General features: G+C 52.0%; 8 protein-coding genes across 8 annotated transcripts; all 8 read right to left on the reverse strand.

Moving 5' to 3' along the window:
- Positions 1 to 53: 53 nt before the first annotated feature.
- Positions 54 to 1,393, reverse strand: P170DRAFT_435961 (uncharacterized protein). Its single transcript, XM_024849060.1, has one exon. The coding sequence runs from the start codon at positions 1,263 to 1,265 to the stop codon at positions 321 to 323; it is 945 nt and encodes a 314-aa protein (XP_024706093.1). The 5' UTR covers positions 1,266 to 1,393; the 3' UTR covers positions 54 to 320.
- Positions 1,394 to 1,818: 425 nt separating this feature from the next.
- On the reverse strand, positions 1,819 to 3,868 carry P170DRAFT_508920 (uncharacterized protein). The gene has a single exon (XM_024854619.1). The coding sequence runs from the start codon at positions 3,429 to 3,431 to the stop codon at positions 1,992 to 1,994; it is 1,440 nt and encodes a 479-aa protein (XP_024706094.1). The 5' UTR covers positions 3,432 to 3,868; the 3' UTR covers positions 1,819 to 1,991.
- A 1,541-nt stretch (positions 3,869 to 5,409) lies between these two features.
- P170DRAFT_154813 (uncharacterized protein) lies at positions 5,410 to 6,192 on the reverse strand. The gene is made up of 2 exons (XM_024842536.1): positions 5,882 to 6,192; positions 5,410 to 5,834 (listed from the first exon to the last, which is right to left on the reverse strand). The coding sequence occupies exons 1-2, from the start codon at positions 6,013 to 6,015 to the stop codon at positions 5,654 to 5,656; spliced, it is 315 nt and encodes a 104-aa protein (XP_024706095.1). The 5' UTR covers positions 6,016 to 6,192; the 3' UTR covers positions 5,410 to 5,653.
- Positions 6,193 to 12,045: 5,853 nt separating this feature from the next.
- On the reverse strand, positions 12,046 to 13,615 carry P170DRAFT_406236 (sugar porter family MFS transporter; the record flags this gene model as incomplete). Its single annotated transcript, XM_024846618.1, has 3 exons — positions 12,046 to 13,015; positions 13,068 to 13,517; positions 13,567 to 13,615. 3 exons carry the CDS (start codon positions 13,613 to 13,615, stop codon positions 12,060 to 12,062), a joined length of 1,455 nt encoding a protein of 484 aa, XP_024706096.1. The 3' UTR covers positions 12,046 to 12,059.
- An 874-nt stretch (positions 13,616 to 14,489) lies between these two features.
- On the reverse strand, positions 14,490 to 17,231 carry P170DRAFT_354071 (uncharacterized protein; the record flags this gene model as incomplete). The annotated part of the gene is made up of 1 exon (XM_024844009.1): positions 14,490 to 17,231. The coding sequence occupies one exon, from the start codon at positions 17,229 to 17,231 to the stop codon at positions 14,490 to 14,492; it is 2,742 nt and encodes a 913-aa protein (XP_024706097.1).
- A 1,261-nt stretch (positions 17,232 to 18,492) lies between these two features.
- Positions 18,493 to 21,930, reverse strand: P170DRAFT_508924 (cytochrome P450; the record flags this gene model as incomplete). Its single annotated transcript, XM_024854620.1, has 3 exons — positions 18,493 to 19,412; positions 20,426 to 20,741; positions 20,800 to 21,930. The coding sequence occupies 3 exons, from the start codon at positions 21,928 to 21,930 to the stop codon at positions 18,499 to 18,501; spliced, it is 2,361 nt and encodes a 786-aa protein (XP_024706098.1). The 3' UTR covers positions 18,493 to 18,498.
- A 1,260-nt stretch (positions 21,931 to 23,190) lies between these two features.
- Positions 23,191 to 25,603, reverse strand: P170DRAFT_446038 (Zn(II)2Cys6 transcription factor; the record flags this gene model as incomplete). The annotated part of the gene is made up of 7 exons (XM_024850757.1): positions 23,191 to 24,087; positions 24,136 to 24,396; positions 24,436 to 24,878; positions 24,927 to 25,225; positions 25,273 to 25,364; positions 25,489 to 25,503; positions 25,556 to 25,603. 7 exons carry the CDS (start codon positions 25,601 to 25,603, stop codon positions 23,191 to 23,193), a joined length of 2,055 nt encoding a protein of 684 aa, XP_024706099.1.
- Positions 25,604 to 25,938: 335 nt separating this feature from the next.
- Positions 25,939 to 26,850, reverse strand: P170DRAFT_354696 (oxidoreductase, short chain dehydrogenase/reductase family; the record flags this gene model as incomplete). Its single annotated transcript, XM_024844048.1, has 1 exon — positions 25,939 to 26,850. The coding sequence occupies one exon, from the start codon at positions 26,848 to 26,850 to the stop codon at positions 25,939 to 25,941; it is 912 nt and encodes a 303-aa protein (XP_024706100.1).
- Between the last annotated feature and the right edge of the window lie 455 nt (positions 26,851 to 27,305).

Genomic DNA, 27,305 nt, shown 5'->3' on the forward strand with positions numbered 1-27,305 from the left:
TACACATATACATTTATTCCATATGCACTTGATCACTTGCTTCTAGTACTAGAACGAAATCGCCATGCTATAATTAACGCCAAGGCAGGTCTTCCAAAAATAGCACAAGCCCCCTTATCTTTATCAGCTTGATCGACAGGATCCCTCCCACCAGCTCGAAACTAGTCCCGGCGTTTACTGTTTCCCCTGGCCTGGTCTGAGACATTCCATTCCCGGGCAGTTCCTCTCCGGAGATCATTTATCAGGTTCGCCTGACTTTAGCACCTATCTTTTCCAATCCCACGGTCCAGGAACACGATCTACACCCTCACCTGACCCATCTAAAACGCAATATAAGAATCCACCGTCAACAAATCCAACGCCTTATCAGCAGCCAACTCTTCAAGGTACTTATTTCCCCCCATCCACCCCGCCACCTGATACCACCAACTCCCACCCCCGAAACGCATCGCCGTCGTAAACTCCCAGTACTCCGGATACCAGCCTGCCGACTCCCAATCCATAAACCCCGACAGGTGCCCCTCGTCATCAATCATGATATTGTGCGCTTTGAAGCCTCCGTGCGTGAAGGTGATTCGGGCAGGGAACTGCCGCAGCTTCGGCGCATGGGTATACGTGTCGTCGTATTCCGCCTTTGACTCAAACGCGTGGCTCGATGCCGGACCGAACAGGAAGTCGTAGAGCTCCTTATCACTTGGAAACGGACCCATGACGTGGCTGGGGACTCGCGTGCTATATATCTCGGCCCCGATCGGCGAGCAGATCGCGCGTGGGTCAGGCGGAGTCCAGGACCTCATTGCGCGAACGCACGTAGCCAGCTCTTCCAGCCAAGGCAGCTCGTCGTCCGGTTCGAATTCGTCACGCGAGTTATCGAGATCAAACCCCGGCAGTCTGGTCATGAGGAGCGAAAACCTCCGATTCACCGGATCGTTCACGTGCTCGCCGCAGGATATGAGTTTCGGGACAGGCATGCCCGCGGCGCGCGCCATTTGCATTCCAGCGACTTCGGCGAGGCTGATGCGGTTGGTCCATTTCATGACGAGGCCGAAGGGGAGCTCGAAGACGTTGTAATAGCTGTGGATGCCGAACCAGGCGCAGTACCATTTTGATACGTGGTAAAGGGCCTTGTGGAGGAGACCCCAGGCTAGACGGATGGGTCTGCTGGGGATATGGGGAACGGGAGGGGTGGTGGTGGAAATGGGACCCATTGGTCGCGGCCAGGTGTAGTCTGGGCGGAGAATGGGTGGGATGAAAGAACTGCTCATTTTTAGGTTGGGTTAGAGATGACTGGTAGCTGGTTATTTGTGATTTCCTGTTAGGGTGTTTTGTGGTTCTCCAAACAACAAGCCGGGTTGGAAATGGAGGTGGAGGAAGACAGGGGTTGCCAAAGCGAGGTGTAGCCGCCAAGAATATGCACCAGGAACGGCTGGTCGCATGCAGGCTCGCGCGACCGTCCCAGTAATAAAATTCACTGATATACAACAAAATGTACGTGTGAAATTCTGTTCTGAGGCCCTACATGGGTCGCCAATGACAATTCACTGTCGATGAGAGCTACTGGGCAGGCCGCGCGGAGGATCGGGGACATAAGAACGGGCGAAGACTGGTATACTTTGAATGCGTGGCCCATCTTTAGCTTCGTATCTGGGATCTCTGGCTTAGTCGTGTCCTTTACTACCTCTAGAGCGGCGACCCGGGAAAAGCCCCAACAGGGAGCTGATATTGGGGTATAATACACCTCCCTCCCTCCCCCCCCCTCTCTCTCTCTCTCCCTATGTGTGAAATTCAAATGAATGCGTAATTAGGGGTGTAAAGATTGCTTCATAAAGTGATTTCATTAGACTGTAGCAGGTTAACAAATGATTAGTTAAACTCTGAAAGCAATTGGCAGCTGTCTGTAAGCCATTGGCACATTATTTAAGTTTAAGCAAAGAGATCCAGCCAGAACATTTTTCGCAAAGGTAAGTTCATGCAGAAGAGTACTGTCCATTCTAAACCACTTGCCACCCCTCGGCTAGCAAATCATCCAGGTGAGCACTGAGACAATTAACAGTTCCATCAAAGAGGTGGAAGAAGCCAGTAATTCCGCCAGTGTCGCAGTCGACAATTGGTGCTCCGCAAATCCCATCTGATATTGTCGCGTTGATGACGCCAAACACGGAATTTATAGACTGGGCGTTCCAACGTTCAAAAGGGATTTCTGGATGTCCGACCGGACGCGCCGGCTCCATATCGTACCTGCCACATGCCATCAGACTCACTAGGCCGGAGCTCATACCATCCACTTCGCTCCAAGAGCCCGCCTGGATCATGTCACCAGGCACGAGTCTCTGGGGTGGTTCTGCTTGAAAGTTGCAGGCATTGGTGAAGCTTGCCGACGCAGCAGGAGTCAGCTTGGCAAATGCGATGTCTAATTCTGGGCGTGTATCGAAAATTGTGCCAATCAAGTCCTCGCTAGCTCGCGGATGGTATACGTCGTTTGAGATCAGGAACCCATGATGTGCCACTGTTACTGCCTCTTGTCCGCGCATATTACGCAACTTGACTCCCAATGTTGTGGCACAGTTGACCGACTCAGTGCTGGAGCCTGCAGAACCATAGCCAGACTCCACCCTGCACCCTGGTGTCAGATATGCTCGCCGAAGATAATTAGAATCGTCTTGAGGCAAAGGCCCGGAGATGCTTGTGCGCCTGGAAGGGTCGATAGCACGGGCACGTGTCTGGCTTGTCATTCCATCGTAAAACGGTTTTTCGGCATGGTGGTATAGTGTAGTGCGACCTGCAACTCTTCCAGGTAATGATCGCGGCTCATAGATTCGGCCATCCCCATAACGCAGCTCCACAATTGTCCAGTTGGGCAAATATATGATGCCTCGTATATTCGCAAGAGGCTTCAAAGCCGTGAGGAGACGTACACTTTGTTCCCTTGTTGGGAATGACATTCGGGGCCACGCCAGATTTGGACATGGGTCTTTGATTCTTGGATTTGAATAGGTGATAGGCGCAAGAGCTTCGTAGGGGCGCTCGCCGATTCTAGTAAATCTAACCGGCATACATCCGAGAGTCAAGGGTATCGGGTGTGGTGGGCTGTCGGTCTCAATCCACATAAACCAATCAGACTGCCCAATGCGCGTATTTCCATATTTATTGCGAATCCACTGTTTTTCGTTGGCATCTGGGAAACGGAACTTGCGAGCATCTTCATCCCATAATGTGAATGGGGCTGTGTCGTTAACATGTCTTGCTCCCCACCCACCAGGATTTTGCCACCGGCTGATGTCAGGGTGAGCATGAGGAAGTGTCAGGTTGCGATGCTGTGTGTTTTCGCGTGAGCGCATGGAATTAACAGAGGCATTGGTGTAGATATCAGCATATGGCAAACTTTGCTGTATTCTCTGAACTTGTGGTGAAAGACGAACTGGACTCGCCATGATTTAGTGATGACTTGACTGACTGGATATGAATTTAAAGTGAAATTAATATGACGAGCTGCCTTAATGTATTTTGAGAATGATTTGAAAAGTAGTTTGAGAGTGATTTGAGAGTGATTTGAGAGTGATTTGAGAGTGATTTGAGAGTGATTTGAGAGTGATTTGAGAGTGATTTGAGAGTGGTTTGAGAGTGGTTTGAGAGTGGTTTGAGAGTGGTTTGAGAGTGGTTTGAGAGTGGTTTGAGAGTGACATGAATATGAAAAGCTGGCTGGATGTGATGTGAAAGTAAAATAAATCCGACGGACTGACTTGATGTGAGTTGAAAGTGAAACAAATATGACCGAAAAGGCTTGTCTTAGGCGATCAGAAAGCCAGCAGAGGATATGATTGATATTTCAATCTAGGGGGAAGATGTTGCAGAAGAGGATCGGATGACAAGAGTATCAGTGATGATAGTTTTATGACGAGCTTGGATGATCAGAAGATGATGAAGATTGATGATAATGTCCAAGTTCTTGAGGCGGAACTAAAATCTGTCAGGCCGGGTGATACCATTGCTCCGTCATAATATTTGCCTCTCCACACATCAGTCTGTATGCCCAGCGCTCTGGTGACTAGGCTTTCTTTTTTTTAATGGAATCAAGTCTGTATTTACTCTTGTTGACGCGATTTTCTACTTTGACCTGCCAAAAGTAGTTTTGTCGGCGAATCCTCGGCGCTTTAGATCAGATCGCAACATCTAAGACAGAAAGTAAACCAAACCTCCCAGTCCCTACAGACCAATGCTAAGCCTCTCGATTAATATTCTACGAGTATGTTCGAGAATAATCAACCGTGGCAATATCCAATGAATTATAATATCAAGCTCCGACCTTTGTTGGTTGCAGATTGGGTACTCGCGCAAGATGGTGCCATCTGCACTACTGCGAAGAAAAGGGTCTATTCACTGGGCCCGCGAGGACTCCGGAATGTCTCACTTTGCTTTTTTGGGAATGAATCTGGTCGGCGGGGGCTATCTTTTAGGGTCTTTTCCGCTCCTCACCTCGCCGACTAGTTTTTTCTGGCTTTTTTCAGGGTCTATTTTGGTTTTGCCTCCTTCGGCCTACGGGGTACTCCGTAGTGCCAGGGACAGTGTTAGTTGTTAGTCTTCTTCTGGCTGAGTGGGTTATTTATACCGAGGAGAGAAAAAAATTCTAACTCCTTATCAGCAAGGCTAAATAGCTACTAGATACTGATAGCGAGGGTCGATCACCCAAATCCTGACCTGGACTGACTCACCGGTCGCAACAACGCAGCCCCCACAACGACAAAACGAAGACCAATTTCCAGACGTCCTTTTTCTCCCAGCAACAGGTCCGAGGCCGTAACTCATTAATTGTCATTAAATGCGGTCGCACAGACAAGATAAGGAGACCTCCACCGGGGGACCACCGCCAATGACCAGGAGAGCCGCCCGAAGAGTTGGAAGTTGAACGGAAGGCTGTTGATTCTGGTCGGGTGGTTCGAAGGATCCACAATTCCCACATTTCTTCCCCCCAGCGCCAATCGCACTAATTCCCTGGACGGGGACGTGTTATTGGACGAGAGGCGAACCGCCGAAATTATTCTGGATAAGCGACGGTCGTAGAGAAAGCTTGGCGGGCAAATCTCGGCGATCATTCCAGTATGGAGATTGCAGATGGATATTGATCCATCTGTGGTTGGGTTGGTTTTAGAAGGCTTGATATTGTTTGGCCCCCCGTTTTGTCTGAGTATATCCATGAATGGGTATTGAGGATGTCTTTTAGCGTAGAGAGGATCGGAGTCGGGCGAGGGGTAGAATCCTTGGGTTTGGCGCTGAGGCTGAGGATGCTCGGCTGCGAGAATCACCGGTCGGAGAATTTCAATCTTTGCGATGGTAAGGCAGATTTTGACTAGTTGAAGGATCAGAGGTGGTGGAGTAATTATTGGTTCTGTATCAGGTGTCTTGCGCTCCTTTCATCCGAGTGGGATTCAAGTGATGCAATAAAGCAACCAACTTCTGACGAACAAGGACGAACAAGGACCCAAGGATCAAAGAGGAAAGAAAATAAAATATAGACAAATGAAATCATCGCTTCTGACATAGCATAGGTATAGAACAGGGTATGAAATATTAACATCGGCATGAACATAAACTCAAAAGACGGACAAGGTCAAATCAACCACGCCGGACCATGCAAAACACCACCCAAATAACAAAATTATCCTTTCAGGCTGACGGCGCCCTCTTTCCGCGAATGTCGCGTCTTGATGAAGATGATGGCGACTATTACGACGAAGACGGGGATGATGTATGCGGTGGAGAAGGGAGGTCTGTTTTCCCAGACCTGGAAGGATTTGTCGTCTCGCATGATGTAGATCTGAGGGTTGGAGAGGGGTGGTCTGCTCGGTCAGTTATTGTCCAGGGAAAGAGAGTAAAGGGGACATACTGGTATTCCAGAGCGGAATCCATCTCGGCGGCCTTTTGCACTTGGCCGTAGTCAGGTTCGGCGGCAAGCATGCGGTCGGGGTTGGAGTCACGGAGCCAGCGCTCGTAGTCGGTGTTGGGACGGAGGGGAGCCATTATGTGAGGGGCAAGAGGTTGGTAGGTAGACCGAGAGGAGAGGGATTGGGTGAGGTCTTAAGTCTTAAGTCTTAAGTCTGGAGGCAGTGGAAGAAGCAAAATGAGGTGACCGAAGCAGGCCAGTCACGTCGATATAAATAAGCAAACTGCATGACGGACTAACCAGATTGACGGCGAGAAAAAGTCAGAGGCGATAATTTAGGGACGTTAAGGCGCGCTAAACCGGCGTACCGCTGGCCCAGAAATTAAAAATAAAAGACGACAAAATCAACCCTGTTGCCTACACCCGATTGAGCTTGATGAAAATAAACTGAGACCAAGCTTTGTTCGTCGAGACGGAGTAACAGAGACGAGGGTCTGGCGCCAATGACGGTGGCGGACGGACGCCACTAGAGACCGGAGCTTGTCTCAGACTGAGCAAAGAACTTGTCACCCGCAGGCAGCGACGTTCATTCGCCTTACGCCCGGAGGGTCCAGGGGAAATTGTCCCATGCTGAGGCACCCGCCGGCTGCGAACGCCGTTAGTGCTGAGCTTTAGGCTTAGTCTCTCATCTTGACTTCGTAGAACTAAGAAAGTAGGCAGAACAATTCCCGGGGCTTCCTTGGGTCGTGCGCGGGTGAGCCCTAATTCACGCACCCCCGGGCACTTCGTTGGGTCTGGCAGTCCACTCCAGAGGGTCTGATGGTTCCGATCGTCGAGCGCCAGATGCTACTTCGTATTGCCTCATGGATTCCCAATCGGACTGTCCAGGCCAATGCTACCGATATGGCTGTCCGACCAGAATGACCACTCGCAGCCGGCCACATGCGCCCTGCATTGGTTCCTACCGATCGGGTTGCACGCAGTCCCCGGGGGCTTCTAGATGTGGCCATTTGCTGACCACTTCATGCCACTCGGAGAGACACTCTGCCAGAAACTCCCCGACGACTCATCTGTCAGGCACGCCCTTCTCCAGGTGTCCGCGGGGTTCGAATAGCGGACGGAGCTGCCAACCATGCGATGAATCGTGGTTAATCTGACGGCGGATTGGCCCCGGGGTAGTTATTGTGTCGCATTGGTCTGTCGTCACGGTTCTGATTCCTCATTCGACGCTGCGTACGGGACCCAGAGATCGTCGTCTCATTTAATCTATTCGGTCCAAGAGGTCGGCTCCGTACCATGCAGAGCCCTGTGGAGGGTGGAGCGATTGATAATTAGTAGATTAGGCGATGGGTTTATCTTGCTGCCTGCTTCACAGTCCATGGCATCTTCTGACTTCTTCTATACCAAGAATGCTTCGCCTCAACGTCGACTCTCCCCGCTTGATCAACGCAAGGAAGTATCGTCGCCCAGCATCAAATTCTATTCTAATGACACTGACACGCGGTCATGTCCTTGTCTTCCACCAGTAGGGCTAGGAACTTCGATGCCTGACTTGGGACCCGGTCGTGGGCAGTCTCAAAACGGTTCGGAATCGCTCATTCGGGTATACTAAAGTACTAGCTGCTCGATCGGCACTTTCCATGAGTAATGACCATGAGACATGTCGAAGCATCGGCTCATCCCGACAACTAAAAATAAGCAGACGGTACAACGCGTCATCTGGGTCATATATCAGTGAGTATATTGAACTGTTCGACCATTTATCAAATCAGCGCCCCTAATCGGAGACTTCAATCGAACTTTGTAGTCCCGTTTCACAGATACAAACCTATTGATGATGTTGCCTATGTCTTCCTTGCTGTCCTCATTCAAGCTTGGATGACGAAAGGCGGTCATCGCTTCCTCCTTGGCTGGCAAGGTTTTTGATAGCAGCATCCAATGACGGACTCACGGTGCACGACCACGGGAAGGCCACTGAGGTTGATCCAGGATCTCGCTAGTCGATGGAGGGCACGGCCACTCCGATCGGCACGTCTACGATTCCCGACGATTTGAACGAACCGGACAGGCGGATGTGTCGCGATTAGGACTATGACTGGGGAACCTATTCTTCTTGCAACCAGACAAAGGAAAGGATACCCAGAACACATCCAGTAATTGCATACTCTCCCAAAATCGATCCAGCTCTCCGTTCCTCACCAGACACGGACATCACCCATATAGCACATCGGCCAAATTGACCGTCTCCAGAACAGAGTCCCAGAGCCATCCGCGTCAGACGATCCGCTTAGTCAAAGAAACAACACATCCCAATCCCCGCCAGTTCCAAACGCAGTTCCCAGAAACATACCCAATTGCAAACCTTTCCCCTGCACGTGCCAGTCTACCGATGCTCTTGGCCCTGCATCCAGCAGTCAACAGCAGCAGCACTAAACCGTCTCAGCACCAGAACTACCGAAAGAAGCCAATTACCCATCCCACCGACGCAAAAGACCCTGGTGCAACCTGCTGTCATGAAAACTGCACGTAGCGTGGCTGTGTAGAGCGAGTCGCTGCCGACGTCGAGCGTGTCGCCTTAGCGCTGGTTTCAACTTGAGTCTAGACCCGACTCCCCTGTCCGCTAGGCCGGTTCGGGCCTAACGGATTTGCATTTGGCGCTGGACTGGGCGATTGCTCGGGGTCAGGGACAGGGGCTCACAGCCTCGATTGGATCTGGCTTGGCTTTCTGGGGAGGGAAGCGGGTTCTTTGTTCGTAGGCAGAGATAATTTATCGACCCACGCGTACGGCGCCTACAATGTTCGCCAGACGAACAAAGAAATGGAATCATGGCCAACGTGGACAGGAGGGATTCTTCCTCAATTGGCTTTGGGGATTCCTGCGGAAGTTAGTTGAGAGCCACCAACAGATCCCCTGTTGCTTTCCTTTGCCTTTACTTTTCTTTCTTTTTTCGTTTTTCTTTTTTCTTTTTTCTTCTTTACATGTTCCTGACCCTCCGCTCTTGGCATTTCTGCTGTCAAATCCCAATCGCTAATCAACCCTGTCAACTCTCAACCTCACGAGACCTGTCAGTCCATTTGCCGTGCAACCCGCAACTTCCCGCATGTCTTAGTCTTAGTGCTTATCTTGCTCTTGTATACATCTCTCCGCGGTATAGTGAGGTCGTACAAAGGCCGACGTGCGTCGGCGCGAGCAGCCCAATTCGCGACTCCTTTTCTACTCGATGGAAACTGCCGTCGGTGAGGGTGAGAGTAAAACACGGATGGGCTAATTGCTAATTGCTATTGCCCTCATTTTGAGATGCTACTCGGAGTGGCAATCTTAGTAGCTTGGTGTGAAGGGAACTAGGGTAGGTCCTAATTATAACTTTTTTTTGTGCCCGGGTGCTAAAAAATTTGCCTCGGCTGGGTTTTCGCGTGGTTTTTCGGCGCGGTCCGAAAGTAGGGAGCTGGTGGTAAGTAAGGGTTAGTGGGCTTGAAGAGCACCTAGGGCGAGATTTTCGGTACAGTAGGGTGATCGAGAGGGCTGGATGGTCCGTTGGGTTTATTCTCCGGTCGGGTTGATCGTGGGGTTGGCCATCTTGGAATTGGGTATTCGTGGGATTCCCGTCGCACAACGAAGAGAAAAAAAAAAAAAAAGCAGTTAACATTAATTCAACAAAAACTTCACCACTAATTTCCTGGCGTACACAGGAGCTGCCTCACAGGATCCTCCAAAATGGCTCCCCTCCCCAGCATCTTCCATCAGCTCAATACAACCGATCATCCTAAATAACATCCTAACCATCATTTCCAGCCTCACCACGACTCCCCATGTCCATGACCAGGCTGCTTTCACTTCCAATCTCCATGCTTCGGATCATATCCCCGCTGTTTCTCTCGGTCATCATGATCCGGAGCTTCGTGTCCACGATGAGTACCGCTAAAGGGGCTCCAGAATGCATGTTTCTCAGGAGTCTGGTTCTCGTCGTTCTCCTCAGACTTCTCTAAGTTGACATCATCGCTCGCGTCGGTGGCGGTTCCTTCGTCCTCGGCATCTTCCTTAGTCTCTGCGTCGACGTCGACTTCATCATCATCGACATGAGTGGCCTCTTCGACTTCAGGCTTGGACTCGGGCTCGGGCTCCTCGGGTTGTTCAACAGCCACTGGCAGTTTCTCGTCATCCTTCTCCTTGCCCTCGTGCTTGTCCTCACCCTTGTCATTATCCTCATGCTTACCCTTACCCTTATAGTGATCCTTATACAGATCCGGCTGATAAAACCCCCCATACCCATACGCATGGTACGGACGCGGCGGGGCCGGGTGCCTGAAGAACGGCGCAGGTGCCCAGCCCCATGGTCTCGGGGGGTTGTGCAGGGGGGTGCTCTGTGAAGAAGGCGTTAGCTTTGCTTTCTTGACGCAACGCAACGCACCGCAACGCAGGCGAGTCGATCCTTACCGTGTTCCCGGGCGTCGTGGAATTCCAGGACTGCGGGACGTGCGTCTCGACGGGAGCCCCTTGCACAGGGCTGGGGAGGAGGAGGGAGTTGGCGAGGAGGAAGACGCCCAGTAAGGGGCGAGGAAGGGGGCCCATGGCGATGGATGGGGTGGTTGATTGAAGGGAGGGAATTTATGAGGTGAGATAGGCAGGTAAGTATGTCTATGCCACTGCCACTGTTGCTGGGTAGATGGGGCTACTCTCTCGGGCTGGGAGGAGACTGGAGGGTGGATTATTCGTATTTATCCCCGATGGGGACGAAGCTCTACGACGCCGGTTCTGTCATGACTGCGAGAGAGCACGCCACAAACTGCAACACCAGCAGCTTTTGCGGTGCGAATCGAGTCGTGGTGGTCTGGTCGGGTTTGACCAGGAGCCGGATCCTGATGCTGCTACCACTGCGACTGAATATAGCACCTGTAGGTACAGTCACCCCTTGCCGTTAACGTCCACGGCCCGGAAGTCAATCATACCCGTGTGCCTGGAAGCTCGGATAGCCCCATAAACGGCCAGAGGATAGGGCTGGATGGGTCGGCGGGTCGGTTGCATTCATCCCTGCCTTCGCTCCTACATTCTGGATTTCTTTGTGAGGGATGGTGCATTCCTGCTTCTGTAGGTCTAGGCTAGTGGTTCCGTGGATGGGTCTGGGTTTTGATTCGCGGATAGATTTGTCCTGACGATGTTGCAGATCAGTGTTTCAGCAGAGTCGGGGTCTAGAAGCAATTGTGCGTCTTGGTGTTAGTTCTGCTGGGCTTCGAGGTGGTGTTGCTGTGTTGAGTGGAATGGGTCGAAGGATTCTGGGCCATGGCTTAAATCATACGGGTTGGTGTGATGATGCCAGGGATCGTGAGATGCCTCCTTCCTAAAGCGTGAGAAGTACAAAGTTATCTCATTTGCAAGGGTAAGGTTGTGGTTTTACGAAAGTGCGAACGCCAATCGGTGATGTGGATAATTCCATTTGAAGGGTTGAGCATACCATTAATAGGTTTTCGTTTCCAGCTCCTCGGAACAAATCTCTGGAGCCAAACAGCTTAGCCAAGTGCTTTCTCGCTATCCGCAGGTTGAGCAAATGGCTGCATTAAGCCCAAGGTGGCTTCTCCCGGGTTCGTTAGGATAGACTGAGCTCCAGGGTCGCACCGCTTTCGCGAGCCAATCTGTACGCATATGTATATGAGATTGGAAATTTCCTCCAATGCAAATACTACTGCAACGCAGACAGAACAGCCACCTCAGAATCATAGATACTTCCAAAGCCCCATTAACTTCGAGTTCTCATTCCAAAGGAATTGGTGGCTTGGATCCTGGCGAATTGCCGCAGAATATCGACGCCACATCCAGCCTAGATTCCTCAGCTGCAACCAGGCTGATCATACCCAGTTGGGCTGGTCTTTTACTGTGCTGCTCTCTGCTCCCATGCACTCTTCCGAGCCCGCTCAGTCCCCCAAAATCCTGCAAGGTCGGTTACATCTCCCACGACTTGAAGGATTCACCGTTCCTTGGTGGCTTCGTCTCATCTACTGGATGCATGCGAGTCTCCTACCTTCCAAACACTATCTGCATCGAGCGTACGTTCAGCCACATAAACCTACACACCGATAAATGTACCCAATTTGGAATCACGCCGGAAATGGAACCCACAGTCAATCCGCATTAGACTTGCTAACCATGCACTCATTCACTAACATTACAACCCCCTCAACTCAAGATCTACTGAACCATCTCAATCCGGACCTGCTCTGTATCATTTTTCCCATGATCCACCTCCCCGGCCTTCCCCACCACCGCCGCACTGGGATCCATAAACACCAGATCCATCTCCTCGAGCGTCTTCCCCTTCGTCTCGGGAAAGAAGAAAATATAACACAGACACGCAATGAGGTTAAAGATAAAAAACACATAGAAGTACTTAAACCCGATATCATCCAGCGCCTGGGGCGAGAACTGCGCAAAGACCAGATTAAACGTCCAGTTCGTGAACGTGGTGATCGAGTTACCCTGGTTGCGGATATCCACGGGGAAGATCTCCGCCGGGTACACCCAGGAGATGACGCCGAGGGGGGTGTAGAAGAGGCTAAAGACGAAGTTCATGGCGACCATGGCGCGGAGGAGGTTCGCGTTGGATGCGTCCCAGTGCTGCGAGAGGGCTGCGTTGACGACCAGTGCGAGGCCGCAGCCTGCCGCGGAGACGATGAGGGGTTTTACGCGGCCGATGCGGTCGAGGACGCCGAGGCAGATGGTTGCGTAAACGATGGAGAGAGCCCCCGAGATGCCGATGATCATGAGGGATGTCTGGTTAGGGATGCCTAGGGACTCGTAGATCATGGGGCCGTAGTAGTTGATGACGTTGATACCGGAGAGAGGGCCGAAGGCTTGCACGCCGCAGCCGAGAGCGAGACGACGGCGCCAGGAGGGGGTGGTCAGGATGGATGACCAGGTTACTTTGTGGGTGGCGCGCTCGGCGTCGATCGCGTCTTTGATTTCGGCGAACTCGACGGCTACGAGGTCTTCGGTGTTGGGGGCGCCGCTGCGGAGCTTGCGTAGGGTTTCGAGCGCTTCGTCGTGCCGGTCTTTTTCCATGAGCCAGCGGGGGGATTCGTGGAGGAGCCAGATGCCGAACATGAGGACGAGGCCGGGGACGCATTGGAAGGCGAGAGGGAAGCGCCCTAGGGGTGGTTAGTATGCGTTGGGATGGGTGGGATGGGGTGAGGCACGTACATTGGAAGGCTCCGTTCACGAACGACGATCCGTATCCGAGCCATTGGGCGACGAGGTATCCCCAACTTAACATCCACTGCAGCAGTCCTGAAAGCATGCCGCGGTATTTGGTTTCTGCTAGTTCACCGGCGTACATGGGGATAATGGAGGTCATGATTCCCACGGCGGTGCCGGCAATGAAGCGACCGATGATCAGCATGGTCATCGACACGGCACCAGCTTGCAGGGCACATCCGAACGTAGACACCACCGAGCCCAGGAATATGGAGCGTTTCCGACCCAGCCAGTCGCCAAGCATCATGTTGATTATTGTACCGAGGATGGCACCGCCTTGGAAGGAGGAGACCACGCCGCCTGTCACGGTGTTGCTGGGGTTGGAGAAGTAGTCGACGAAATGCGTCTGGGAGATCGTAGAGGTGATAATACCGCTGTCATAGCCGAAGAGGAAACCTATTTGGTCAGAAAACGACTAGAGTGAGACGAGGAATAGCAAGCTTACCTCCCGTGGCCAGGAAGATGGCGGACAGAAACGTCTTGTATTTGGCCATTTTGGCTGTCCCGTCCCTGCGGTGACTTGCTGAACTGAAATTATGGAGCAGGAATGTAGAGTGATCCCCAGATAGAGCTCACTCAGGCCGATCACACGGCCTCAGCAGGAATATATAGGCTCTGTCCCGACCCCGGAATCCCGCTACCCCGGATTCATCCACGCTAGGGCTAGAAACCACAACGGGGTGGCATCTCCGCCAGGGAGTGAGATACACCGAAGACCGAAATGGCCGAAGAAGAGCCATCAATCGGCAGTCCATGCGGCATCTGGACTTGGCTCTGTGGCGTCGACTAGTGAGACGGGGTCGCTTAACAGTTGGCGTGATTTAACTACTGGCTTTATTCAAATGGCATCTGTGTATAGCGTGATGACTTGATAGATATTGGCATTCTTCTTTAACTAGCAATAGATTTCTACGGAGAACCTCCTGTCAGAAGGGTTCAATGGCCAGAGTGCAAAAAAAGAGTCACGGTGGTTGTGGGTCTCAACCTGGACTAACGACCTGTCCCCGATTGCAACCGAGAAATGGTCCCTATCCAACCCACAATTCCACATGGCTTATGGTTAGCTAATGGAAATAATCCCTCGAACTGTTTCCGCGCATCAGATGACATGTCAGGGGCCTTCATCTCGGTCTAATTCAGCTCGATACCCCGGACTCCCCCACATCGGATATCCCGAGGTCAGCCCGGCCACATTCCGACTATCGGAAGATATTTCAATTACGGAGGAGCCAGCAGTGGTGGCAACCAACGAGAAGCTTGTCTATTTAAGGCATAGTCAAGTCGTATTCAATGAGATGTCGTAAATTATGTCACTTTCATCTATTGAACCATGGAATACAATTGATTGTGTCTATGTTCTATCTAGCCTCACTCCCGCACGATAATCGAATACACCCCATGCAACAAATCCACGTCCTGGTCAAAGACCTCGCCTCCAGATTCGCCCCTCCTGACAACTTTTGCCTTCCTTCCCCCAGGAACCCGAACCACACCCACCGTGCCAAACGGCACTTCAACATCCAACTTCACCTCGCCCTCTCCCCTCGTAAACTCCACCGCAATCAACCCATACGGACAATCCACACTCCCCTTGACATGTCCGAACTCCGCCTCATACGGCGGGTCAATCTCGAACCGCCGATACGCGTCCTCCAAGGGCCTCAACCCCAGCGCGGCACGATAGAACCACTCGTAAATAGTCCCCAGCATGTCATGACACTTGCTGCGGCACTCGTCCTGCCAGAACTCCAGCAGGGTTGTCTCCCCGCGGCGCAGGAACCGCATATACGACGGGTGCTCCTCTTGTCTTGCCATCTGCAGGACGAGATCCGGGCGTTTAGCGTCCGCCAGGGTACTGAACAAGAACGGAAGGCCGATTTCACCCGCCCGCATCCGTCCATCGCTCGTGTCTGCCAGGAACGCCTTCATGATGTCGTCGCGGTACTCATCCGGCACAAGCCCGAACTGGCGAGCCACGCCCTGCGTGACTGCCGTGCGGTCTCGCGCCGGATAGCTGTCCAGCGAGGTGTAGTGCGCGTAGCCGTATTCCGAGGTATCCGTGACCAGGAGGTGCTGATTATACACGGCGTGGATTCGGTCCGCCCAGCGCGCGTATTTCTCCGCGTCGTCGGCGAGTCCGAGTTCTCGTGCCATGGCCTCCGTGCACCGCAGACACCGGTAGTATACCGCTGTCTCGATGTTCGCCTGGTGGTTCCCGAACGCAATGTCGCGGCCCCAGTCGCCGAGCCCGTGCTCGATGAGCCCGCCCTTGCGCTCTTTTGTGCGCATGTACTCCATGTAGCGTGCTGCGGCGGGGTAGACGCGAGGAATAACGTGGGTGGACCCGTAGTACCGGCGCAGGATATCGGGGAGTAGACATACCGCGCACCCCCAGGTGATGGTGTCGTGGAGGGGGCCGCACATGTAGCGGATCTCCGGCGCCATCGTGGGCACCAGACCGCTTGGTTCCTGGGCGTCGAGGATATCGTCGAGGATCTTGGTGTAGAGGGATTCCATGTCTCGAACGTACTGCGTCGCCGGGGCAAGCAGGTGCGTGACTTCCAGCCATCCGAACTTCTCGATCTGCGGACAGTCGGTGTGGTAGCTGAAGAGGTTGCTGCTGAAGGTCCAATACAGCGCGTTCAGCAGCGCGTTGGCGTCCTCTTTGTCCGTCTTCATGGTCCCCAGGTTCCTCGCTGCCGAGGACACATGTCGGCCCACAGCAGAGTGTATCACAGGGAGCCCGTCGCCCTCGGAAAGCGACACCCCTTCGACCTGGATGTACCGCGCACTCGTGAAACTGAAGTCCGGCTCCCAGGTCTCGACGCCAGACCCGCCCAGGTAGAACTTCGAGTACACGTCCGTCTCGAACTGCTTGAACAGCGGATCCGGCATCAAGACGGTCCCATCGTCCCTGACCGTCTCCGCGTACCGAATCCTCACCTCCGCCCCCGCCGCCCCGCTCACCTCGATCTTCACCATCGTCGACGCGTTCTGCCCCAGGTCATAACACACCGTGCCCTTCCTTGGCGAATACACCTTCACCGGCTGGAACGTCTCATGCAGCACCACCGGCGGCTGCGATTGATAGTACAAGAAGCCTCTGGGCCCGGTTAAGGGCTTCGCAGGCGCCCATTCCCCATCCTCAAAGCCCACGCCATCCCATCCCACCGGATAATCCCGTCTATCATGCGTCTCAGACGCATAGATATTCGCCAACGAAGTCGCACTCTTCCTCACCTTCCAGCTCGGATCCGAGACCAAGACCTCATGTCTCCCATCCTCGTAGAAGGTATGCAACTCCCCAAAAAAGCACAACTCGTTCCCATACCGCACGTACGTGTTATCCTCATACATCGGCCAAAAGAACCGATCCCCCTGGTCTCCCGCATAGAACCCGTTCCCGACATGCGCGGCGAGCACGTTCTCACCCTCCCCCAGCAGCGCAGTGACATCGTAGGCTGTGAACTGCACCCGCCGATGATAGTTCGTCCAGCCGGGGTCCAGGACATGCGTGGACGCGGGGGCCCCGTTCACAGCCATATTGAAGTGGCCGAGGCCGGAGGCGAAGAGCACGGCGCGGACGGGGCGCGCGGGGAGCCTGAACCCCTTGCGCAGGTAGATCGGCTTGTCGCCGCCGTCGCCGATCCATACGGCTTTCCATTTGTCCTGGGGGTTTTCGAACCACGTGCGGAAGATGAGGCTGCTGTGTGGCATGTAGGTCTGGTTCATGCTGTAGGGGGGGAGGAGGCGAGAGCGAGGGTAGGAGGTGAAGAAGTGGTTGGTGCTGCTGTGGTGGGTGTGTCCGGCGGCGTCCCAGACGGTGACGCGCCAGTAGTAGCTGGTTGTGGCGGCGAAGCCATTTGGCGGGTTGCAGAGGATGTTGCGCTGGGCAGAGCTGGTGATCTTGCCGGTTGTCCAGAAGGGAGGGTTAGAGTCTGGTGCTGGGGGGTGCTGCGTGAGATATGCGGCGTCGGTGGAGAGAGTGAGTTGGTATGCAGTTTGGGCGTTGGGAGTCTCGCTGGTGATGGACCAGTAGAAGCGTAGCTCTTCGGCGTCGATGCCGAGGGCTTCGTGGAAGCCGTGGATGCCACAGCGGGTGATTTGCATTTTGGTATGCGGTTTCTTGGTTTCACTGCGCTCTGAGAGCGCGCTGGATGGTGTTGACATTTATTGGCTCGCGGGGCAGTCGTTCGGGGGGTTTTAGGCCGAGGTCGGGGGTGTGGAGAGAGCTCCCGGATTTTCCGAGGCCACTCGGTTCCTGCTATGACTGGTTGCAACTGAACTAAACTAACAGTCTGCCCATGGGGAGGGACCTCACGTTTAGTGTGCTGACCCTTTTTCTACGTTCGGAAGGTAAATAAACCACTCATCTTGGCGTGTTGGCTTGTTTCTGGCCATAGGTGGCGTTAGGACTGGACTATAGAGCGTACGTTGTTGGAACCTGCTAATCAATGCAGCATCTCTTCCTGTGAAGTGTCTTACATGTATGTGAAAGAACTTCTGTTCGAAATTAGCACTGAAAAGGGTTCAGTAAAATCGCACCCAACATGCAATTTGCTGCCGGGTAAGACTTTAACCGGCGGAAATTAGCCACGCTATGAAGCCATAGTGGATCATTGAATCTCTCGGGTATTGACCTAGTCTGGGCTTCATTGTGCCTCGGTCGAGATTCAGAGTATAGTTTTGCTTCTGTGGTTAGGTACGTTTCTAGTATATACTGTGTGAAATCTCCTCAAACCGATCAGACAGTCTCCCAGCGAACTGTATTAATACTACAGTACTCCCTTTCAGGCCGAGAAATACAGTAGCAGAGATTGCCGAGTTGGGAAAATCACACTATAACAATTGTGAAGCTAGATCTTAATGAATTACAGTGTCTCCTCCCTTCCTAAGTTAGCTAGCGGATAGGATGCTGATCAGGGCATTGCGGTATAAATTTGGGTAGTTCCGTGGCTTTTTGCCGGTGCTTTTCTTTCAAAGAGCAGCTCACTCTCTCGCGTGGTCAATCTTAATCCCGTCGCCAGTACTTTGGCAATGTCTTCCTTTAGAGAAATAGACCTTTTGGGCAATTCATGAACGTGCAGTTTATGTAGTGGCCGGACCAAATAGCCCCCGTATTGTGACTTTCGGTATTTCTGTCAGTCTTTCTCCGAAACAGATATAAAGACGCTGTTGTAACAGTCCGGGAAAGACATGACTCTAGTGTTAACTGTCCGAGAGCTTATCGGATATGGGTTGATATGAACGCCTTGGCTAGGGAATGCCATGATCAACAAGGGCAGGTTAGCATATCCCGGTGCTGCTAAACAAGGCTCCAAATAAACCCGTGAATAATTTCTCGTGAATGAGATGTAATCATGAATTCAACCATGGCCTAGGAATGAGAAGCCTGAATGCTGCTAGCAAAGCTCATGATTCCCAGCCCGCCAAGTATCAGCAAGATCATAGCCACAAAAAGTGCCGCCTCAATAGCAACAGCCTTAAGGATGGTCTTAACGAAGCGAACACGAGCCGCCCATTCAAAGCTCGTCCAGGCGTCTCGAATGCTGAGCTGGCCACCGCCAGCTAGGCTTTTGCCACCAAAACGGCGGCCGAAAGGCACGATCGGCTCATCTTCCTCGGGCAGCATAGAGGCCGCCACACGAATGAAGATCGCTCTCGCGGGGAAAGTAACCAATGGGAAGACCAGTAACGAGAGAATGCCGATGAGTAGGTCACCGAAAGACACTCCATGTCCCGCGTTGACTAAGACCACAATACTGTTGCCAACGATAAATTTAGCGGGACTTGAGAAAGTGCCAGGCACAGCGAGGAAGGCACAGAGGAGGCCATTGTACAGCGTTGCCGCGGGGGCAATTTTAGACCAATTCCGAAGGCCAGGCATTTGGCGGAGATTTCTCCTCGGGGGCTTATTCGCGATCATATGGTGAACCCAAGCCATGAGCCAAGTGGGTAGGAGCATGCTAGCGATGAAGTGTCCCAAAAGGACACCGAAGTGTGACTTGGTCACGAAACCAATGAGGGTTGAAATTCCTATTCCTATGCCGGTGGTGATCACTGTATACGCGAAGTACATGTCGAATCCACGTAGACATGACCGAAGGCTACCACCGCCACGAGCCCGAAGGTGCTTGATGGCCGAACCTAACCCCCGAGTGATCGGTCTGGCGTCTGAGGTACCTGCGACCTCCGGATCATTGGGCTCATTGAACTCGTTACACTCTTCGCCGTGAAGGCTAACATAGCTAGGCGGATTGCAGTCTTCAACCGCCGCGAGAGTCGCAATAACTTGGGCGCAGACATAGTCAACCTATCCTCGATGAGTATAAATGTAACTCCTGATGATGATGTGTACCCACCCAAAATATCGCCAATCCAAATACAATGACTGGAACAAAGACCACGGCTAGGAAAAGTAGGAGCCCAAGTCCCTGGGCCGCTTCCCCGGAAAGCCCTCGGGAAATCAACTCAGTGCCTCTTGGTATAAGAAAACTAGTAATAGATGGCATTGTGTTTGACTGAGAAGGGAGGGGGAAAGATCGGTCAAAAAGATCGGTCTCGAGAGCGCAAAGGGCTTTAGTGGCTTATTTAATGCATGTAGATGGTCCCTGTAGCCTAGGGGCGTTGTCTTCTATGCGCCGACGGCCCTGACTAGTCTCAACAAGATCTTTAGTACAATTTCTTAGCGTCAAATTCGAAAAAAAACTCTTCGCCAAGACCACATTGTCTCACTTGCGAAGATAAGCGAAAATCACAGAGCGTTTGGATTGCTGTGCACTCCCAGATCATGGCTTTTTTGACGTCGAAGATATATTATTCCAGAGTAGTCCCGAAAGAGCTCCTAATAAAGCACGGATCTCGAAAAACGGCAGATCGACAAAGCGATCGTGGATGGCTCCCGATAATATTAGCATGACTCCTACGGAAATTTTCAGTAGCGAACTAACTAACTAAATTAGCGTCGTTCGAACTAAATCAGTCAGGCTACAAATATAGCGGATTTCGACGTAGAATTTCGGAGTGGCATCGCATATTTAGAGGCAATTGTTACTATTTTACCTCTATCTTTAGCAAGTTAGTGAACCTGAGCTACTGCCCAATCAATGGAAACAATCAGTTTAGACCCAAGCTCTGCCAAGTATATCAAGCAATTTAGCCCGCAATTGAAACAAAGAAAAAGAAAAAGAAAAAGGCCCCGTCCGTGCTGTGACTCACCCCTGAGCATTCAACTTCGGAAATGCCAGAAAGATCCATCCACTAAGCCCCCATCTACCATCAATGCAAACGAGACTTCAGCTTACACATCAAGGCAGGTTTATCCCACAACGCGTACGACTTCTGTTCATTCCAGCGCCAACTCTCCTGGCAAAGCTCCAAATCGAAGTTCCAGAGAATCCGCGCCAGGATCAGGCGCATCTCATTATACGCCAGGTTCTTGCCAATGCAGTTCCGTGGACCGAACGAGAATGGCTGCAACACGTCTCTTTTATCGTTGTAGAAAGGCGACGACGGGTTGTTCATTTCTTCAGGAAGCCAGCGCTCGGGAACGAATCGGTCTAGGTCGTGGAAGTTAAGTGGAGATGTGTAGGCTGAGATCTGGTGCACTGAGAGTTTGGTCTTTTGGATGTTAGACACGATCGGATCATTCAAGGAGTGGATGAGTGGAGATACTGACATTAGGAGAGATCTTGTAGCCAGAAACCTCAACAGGAGTTGGCGGCGAGATGCGTCGCAATCCACTAGGAACAGGCGGATACATGCGAAGCCCTTCGTTGATGCAAGCCAGCATGTAGGGCAAGTTGGCCGTGACATTATTAAACGTGATATCCTTTTCGGTCTTCATGAGTGACCGGACCTCGTGGACCACCTTCTCCATAGCCTTCGGAGTCCGCAGTAACCAAAACGTCACGCCAGAAAGCAGCGTCGCAGTGGTCTCACTGCCCGCTATGATCAGAATATTGGCATTCGCCTCGAGCTCCTGATCCGTGAGACCTTCTTTTTCACCCCGATGCCGCAGCATCGATTGCATGAAATCGGCATGGCCTCGATCCGTGTTGCTTTTCAGTCTCTTCTCCACCAATTCTCTGCTGTGATCGAGATGCTTCTTTCTCGCCTCGGCCAATCGACCCGGCACGAATAGCGTGAACAATTTAGAAATCAACGGATACGCATCTTTCAGCGCGATCACGGCCAGCACACGCACCGAGTCAAAGATCGCCGCCACCCAATGATGATACTCCGAAGACTCGAGACCCCCGAAGGACTCACCGTACGCCAGGTCTCCAATCAAGTCGAACGTGGTGAGATTATACCACTTGACCATGTTCGCGGGGAGCTGAGACTCGGCGATCCCGTGGAGACGGGCGATGAGCTTGTCTACGTATTCGATGAGGATAGGCTCCTGGGCCTGCAGGCCTCTGGCGGAGAACGCGTGCGCCAGGGATCGGCGGTGCCGTGTGTGATCGGGCCCGTTGGCGCTGATTATGTCCAGGGGGTTACTGGCTGAGGACCTAACTTTGCGCATCTGGGGTTGCCCGTGACCGTATATGTCTTTCCAGGCCTGGGCGGTGATGAATGATACTTCGTCTGGGCCGATGCGGACGGCCTCTCCGTATTTAGTGTGGAAGGCTCGTGTGTCGATTTCGAGGTTCCCTGTGATGTGGGAAATGTGGCGGAGGATGGGGAAGGCGATCCATAGTTTGGGGCCGGGGATATGGCGGAGGGGGTGGAGATAGAGATCTGAGAATGTCACAGATGCCCTGTAGAGGACGTAGACGAGAATGGAAAGGGGGATCAGGTATAGCATGGCGAAAGGCTTTAGAGTTGAATGCTGTGTTTGTGTGTTCTTCAACGGTGGAATGGGGGAATATATAGCCCTCTGTTCAGACTGGTATAGAACCCCCACCATATGGTCAAACACAAAGCGGGGTTACTCACCAGATACAGCCCAATTGACGTAGATGAATTGCCTATTAGTCTAGTATCCTAAGGTACGAAGCAGGGGTAGAGAGGGGGCAGACGTGAGCCGTTCTGTTGGCAATCGCAATGTATATCGATCCGGTATCCTGCCACAATGAATTGGTTATTGTGCAGTGGCTTCATCGACACTCAACATCAGTGGCCAAACTTAGAGTCCTGTCAGATCAAGATGGTATTCAGTATATCATCAGTGAACTGCACGTTTGTCTCATCCAGACATAAGCATATCCTGCAATCCTCCCTAGAAAATTATTGTTTACACAACATGCCATATTCCTTCACTTCAAAACACGATTTTCCACACGGCAGCACCGTATTCGTCCCTTTATACAGATTAATCACGCATAAGGGAAGCATTAGTACAATATGAACGACGATCTACAAGGCCTGGGGGATTTATGAACGCCTATCCCCAAGTTTCTTGCATCCATCGCTCTAACACAGCGGGGTAACGTCAACAACTGGGAATATTCTTGCTTTCCCCTTGAAATCTCGGCAGGAGAGGTATTCCGCATGCTAGCCAAGGCCATCTAAAGTAGCATTCGTCACAATGTCTGATTTCGGCCGAAACCCACAACATGACCTTGAATAGTTGCACAGCGGGGAATGAGTGAGTACATGGAGAGCCTGGACCTCGATTGCAGATCGGCAGGTGGATCCTGAAGACCAGGACAGGCGCGCGAAAGTTGATCAATGCGACGACATCCGGCATCCGGCCTCGGGTGTTAATTGTCACGGCATCCGATTGGGATCTTAGCGGTCTGGTATCCACTACTGCGACAGGGGTGAAGTCATGAGTGGTGTTAATTTAGAAGTCAACATGCTCAACTGAATCGGCGCAATTATGCTTCCCCGCGGAAGGTCTTTCCCGTTAGGCAATGGCTTTATTCGGTGGTTATTTCTGTGCAATCAATATGGAACAGGTCGGAGGTTTAGGGCTGGTGGTGTTTTGGCTACTCGTGGATGTTTCGCTTTGATTTAAGCCAATAGGTAACAGGATAATAACAAGACCCTTTATCTGGAAGGTTATTCCCGTTTTCAATTATATTCAAAGAAAGGAGGCAAAATCTTTGTCCGCTCGAAAAATTTATATGTCCGTTCTAGCATCATTGTTGATCGTCATATAATCAAACGCGCCAATCTCTCCGGTGCTAGGAAATCCATTCAGCCCTTCAAATATATCATTATCCCACGTCGAATCTTCAAAGAATATCTGCAGCGTAGGATCAACTGCCAGCGGCACGGCATGCTCCTCTGGGTTATGAGACATGGGTTCCATTTGCACAGAATCGCTTTGATAATTCGGTTGAGACGGGGAGATCGTCTGCGACGACAGTGATCTATCCCTTATCCTATCCAGGACCTGCAGACACCGCATTGCAGCTTTGTTACGAGTGCTCAACGAAGCCAAACAGTCGCGAGATCTCGAGATGGATGAAAGCCACAGCTCTTGCGTGACTTCCACCAAACCAGTATCCAGCGGCTGCGTGGGTCGAAGATGGTAGATGCTGAGAACTACCGTTGCCTGGAAGAGAAAGTATGTCGCGTACCAGCTGAGACCGGTGTGGGTAGTCTGGGTATGGCTGGAGATGAAGCCGGTGATTTCTTGGATCGTTTCGACCGCCGTGAAGTGGCACATGTTTTGCGCTTCTTCTCTGTCCAAATTAGTGCATTTGCGTTGGCTTCCCCACCATAGCATCATTCGTAGGTTCTGCTCTTTCCATAGGACCATTGCTCGGGGTCCACGAAACCAGTTGGGGACATCGGATGCTGTGAAGTATGCGGGAAGGGATAGCTTCCAGGCTTTGAACTGGTAGTCGATAGTTCGGGAGGTTTTGAGGTCCCAGGAGCTTTTGTCGGTTGAGGAGATCAATTTGCTAAACACAGCATTTCCGATCGACGCTAGTCGTGCTTGCGCGATAATGGCTGAGTATATCGTAGGCTGTTCTATCGGGGGAGGGAGATTCGACGCCAAGGTGTAGGCCTGCATGATGTTAGCGATGCGATCGTGTGGGTAGGTCATCTGGCATACAGAATCGTCGATATTTCGTGGCAGACGTGTCTCAATAAATGAGTCAGAGATGCTTAATGGTCTCCCCGTCGTCAGGCTGAAGCCACTATCGAAGCAATATACAATCCACCATATAACCCTTCGTCGTTCGTTGTACAAAGTATCTCGTGTCGCTCCTCTGGGCGGTTCACGATGAAGGCCCAGGCCAATTGCCATCCTATATGCAATTCCAATAAAGTTGTATCCCGTGTTTGGTCGATCTCGTTTCTGGAGATAGTTTCCCTGGGTATGTCAGCCTATTGTAGAAGATAGCCATCCGACAAAATGAGTTACCATCAGTAAAAACGCCTGAACATTCAACAGCGTGCCCGACTCCAACATGCGCATGGACATACGCGATCGAGCGGCAGTGTAGTGTCCGGATCGCTCTGCCTCCGAACCATCTGTCAAGATCCAATCGCCGATTGCGAGCACGAGAAAGAATATCGTATGCCAGCTTGACCGAGGAGGGATTTGATGGCGCAGTTGGTACTTTTCCCTGAATGTCTTCTCGTGCAGCACAGGATATGAGGGATTATACCACATGAAGTATCCATCGACTAGGCTCTCTAACGTAGCTGTATTTGCAAGACAGCTTGATGTGACAGGACTCCCCGTTTGGTTGTTTGCTGGCGACGTGGTTTCCTGCCGGGTATCTCGCGAGCCTGTGTTTTCTGGGATCAAGTCGGAGATCGTCCGAAGAAGAGTTACGCCTGAGCTGTCCCCTGTAATAGGTCAATCGATGCATTTCTGTATTAATTCCAGGGACTCACCCAGATAGCCTGATTCCATATCTCCTGTTGGTAATGATGCCATTCCATCCAGTGGACTTTTCTGGTTCTGGACTTCGAGTGGCGTAGTCAATGATGTTTCCCGCCATTCATATCTATCCGATAAGGCCGTGTTCTCGACGTCTGAGTCCAAGACATTGGAGGTCTCGAGGGATGTGGTAGAATGTCTTTCTGAATTGCCTGTGAGGCCGTTTAGTGCAGCTGCAATGTCAATGTCGGGTTTAATGCTGGAGATGAGCGAAATCAAGGCTGAGCAGCGAGCCTCCGAGGCGTCCAGATTCCTACGAGCTGTCAGTACAGTGCAGCGATAGTTCAGACGACCACTTACTTTCTCGTCAGGGGTGTTCTCGATGGAGGCAAACCATATTGACAAATCTTGCGGGTACGAGAGCAGTAACTGCATGGAGAGGACCCCGAGCACTATGTCGGACGTCAGTGACCCTATATTATAGCAATCGATCAGCTGGTCTTACCTTGCTCTTGCGTTTCTATAAAGCCGACTATGTCAGTGGTCAAGTATGCATTCCTTGGGAATCTCGCATACCCTGCATTCCGTGCACTAATACTTGTCAGTGAATGCGCCAAAACAACAGGATCGGAGCATTAAATACCGCACGGATCTCATGAGGGCCTTTGCTTGGCCGGCCCACTTTAGGCATTTTGATGCTCACAAGTCAGATCAGCTGTGCTCCGACAGGAGCGAAGTGAACCGATTATACAGGAGTTTTATCAGACCTCAACGCAGCGAGTGATTTGCCAAAATCCGGTTCAACGATCCGGTCTCCACCGATTCGCGGGGATGACTTCATCGGACCGCAGACGTCCGATGCGTCGGAGGACTGGTTCCGTTGCGCCCGTAGAGGTGTGTCTCACAAGATGTTGAGAAATTATCTAGACTCTTGATGTTACAGGCAAAAGGATCAAACATCATATCACATTGGGACCTGTCTATTTGTAGTCCGCCCGTAGCGATGAGCTCAACATAGTAGATCCTCTAGAACACGATGGCACCGCCATCAACCACAATGTCTGAACCATTGATATAGGTGCCTGCAGTACTTGCCAGCAGTACAATTGCGCCCGTCAACTCCGACGGACTCCCCATTCTCCCACTGGGGTTTCGCTCTGCCCAAATTCTGCGATGCTCTGCGATTCCATCGCCCTCGTTGAGAATAGTATCCATGTATCCCGGGCTCACACTATTAGTGCGAATACCGTAACGAGCCCACTCAGCCGCCAGGCAGCTCTTCAGCATCAGAAGCGCAGACTTGCTAACATTATACGCCACCTGCGGCTGCGGATAGTTGACACGGTGGGCCGAAATCGACGCCACGAACGTAATAGACCCGGCATTTCCCTGCTTCACCATTTCCCGAGCCGCCGCCTGCGCGCAGATGAAGGACCCCGTCGTATTGATGTCCAGGATCTTGCGCCACTGAGAGACAGGCATCTGCAGTGTTTCCACGCAGCCAACGACTCCGACGAAGCAGACCAGGCAGTCGATCGAGCCCAGGATCTGGACCGTCTCTTCCATTGCCTTTTGCACGGCAACCTCGTCGGTGACGTCGACTTTTTGGGCGTGGACCTTGGCGTTGGGGAATTTGGCTTGCATCTGCGCGATGTCTTTTTGGCAGTTGTCGAGATTAATGTCGAAGATCATGAGGCCGTTGAGGCCGTGCTCGAGCAGAGCATCGCAGGCGTGGAGACCCAGTGTTCCGGTGCCGCCGGTGATGACGGCGTTTCCTTGCACGTTGAAACGCTTCTGGGCTCCGATAGTGGCGTCGGACTGAATGGTTGAAGACGGGGCTGGGGTCATGGACGAGGCACTGCCGTCGCTGAGAATCATGGAGGGCACGGCGCGAGAGGTAAGGGCATCGCGTCCGCAGACGTCGTCAACAGATCCCATATTGCTACTGGATAATGATGAAGAGGGAAAGATCGAAAAAAAAAATGACACAGATAACGGCGGTATATGATGATTCGATATGATATTTAATTGAGGAGTCGGTCTTCTGTCTTCCGACTAAGAGTATCTTAGATATCTCGATAAACACTATGGTTCTTCTTAAATGAGGTATCGTTATTCACGATGCAGAACAAAGGGTCTAAGCAGCTATTCCATGCGTTAGGTCAATGATTCTGGACATCAGATAGCGGAGAGGTTAGGCCGAGTACGACGCATGGCCTCAATGGAGCACAAAGCGCCGATAAAGCGGGTGAGGAAATTACCCCGCGGTATCCAAGCTTTATTCTGTGGTTATGAATGAGCCAAGGCATACCCCGCGAACTGAAGTCCTAATACTCTGGATCTAATCCAAAAGTGGCGTGCATATCCTCGGGTGACAGAATACCGACACTGAG

This window comes from Aspergillus steynii, assembly GCF_002849105.1.
Source record: "Aspergillus steynii IBT 23096 chromosome Unknown P170scaffold_3, whole genome shotgun sequence".
In the NCBI taxonomy this organism is placed as follows: Eukaryota; Fungi; Ascomycota; class Eurotiomycetes; order Eurotiales; family Aspergillaceae; genus Aspergillus; species Aspergillus steynii.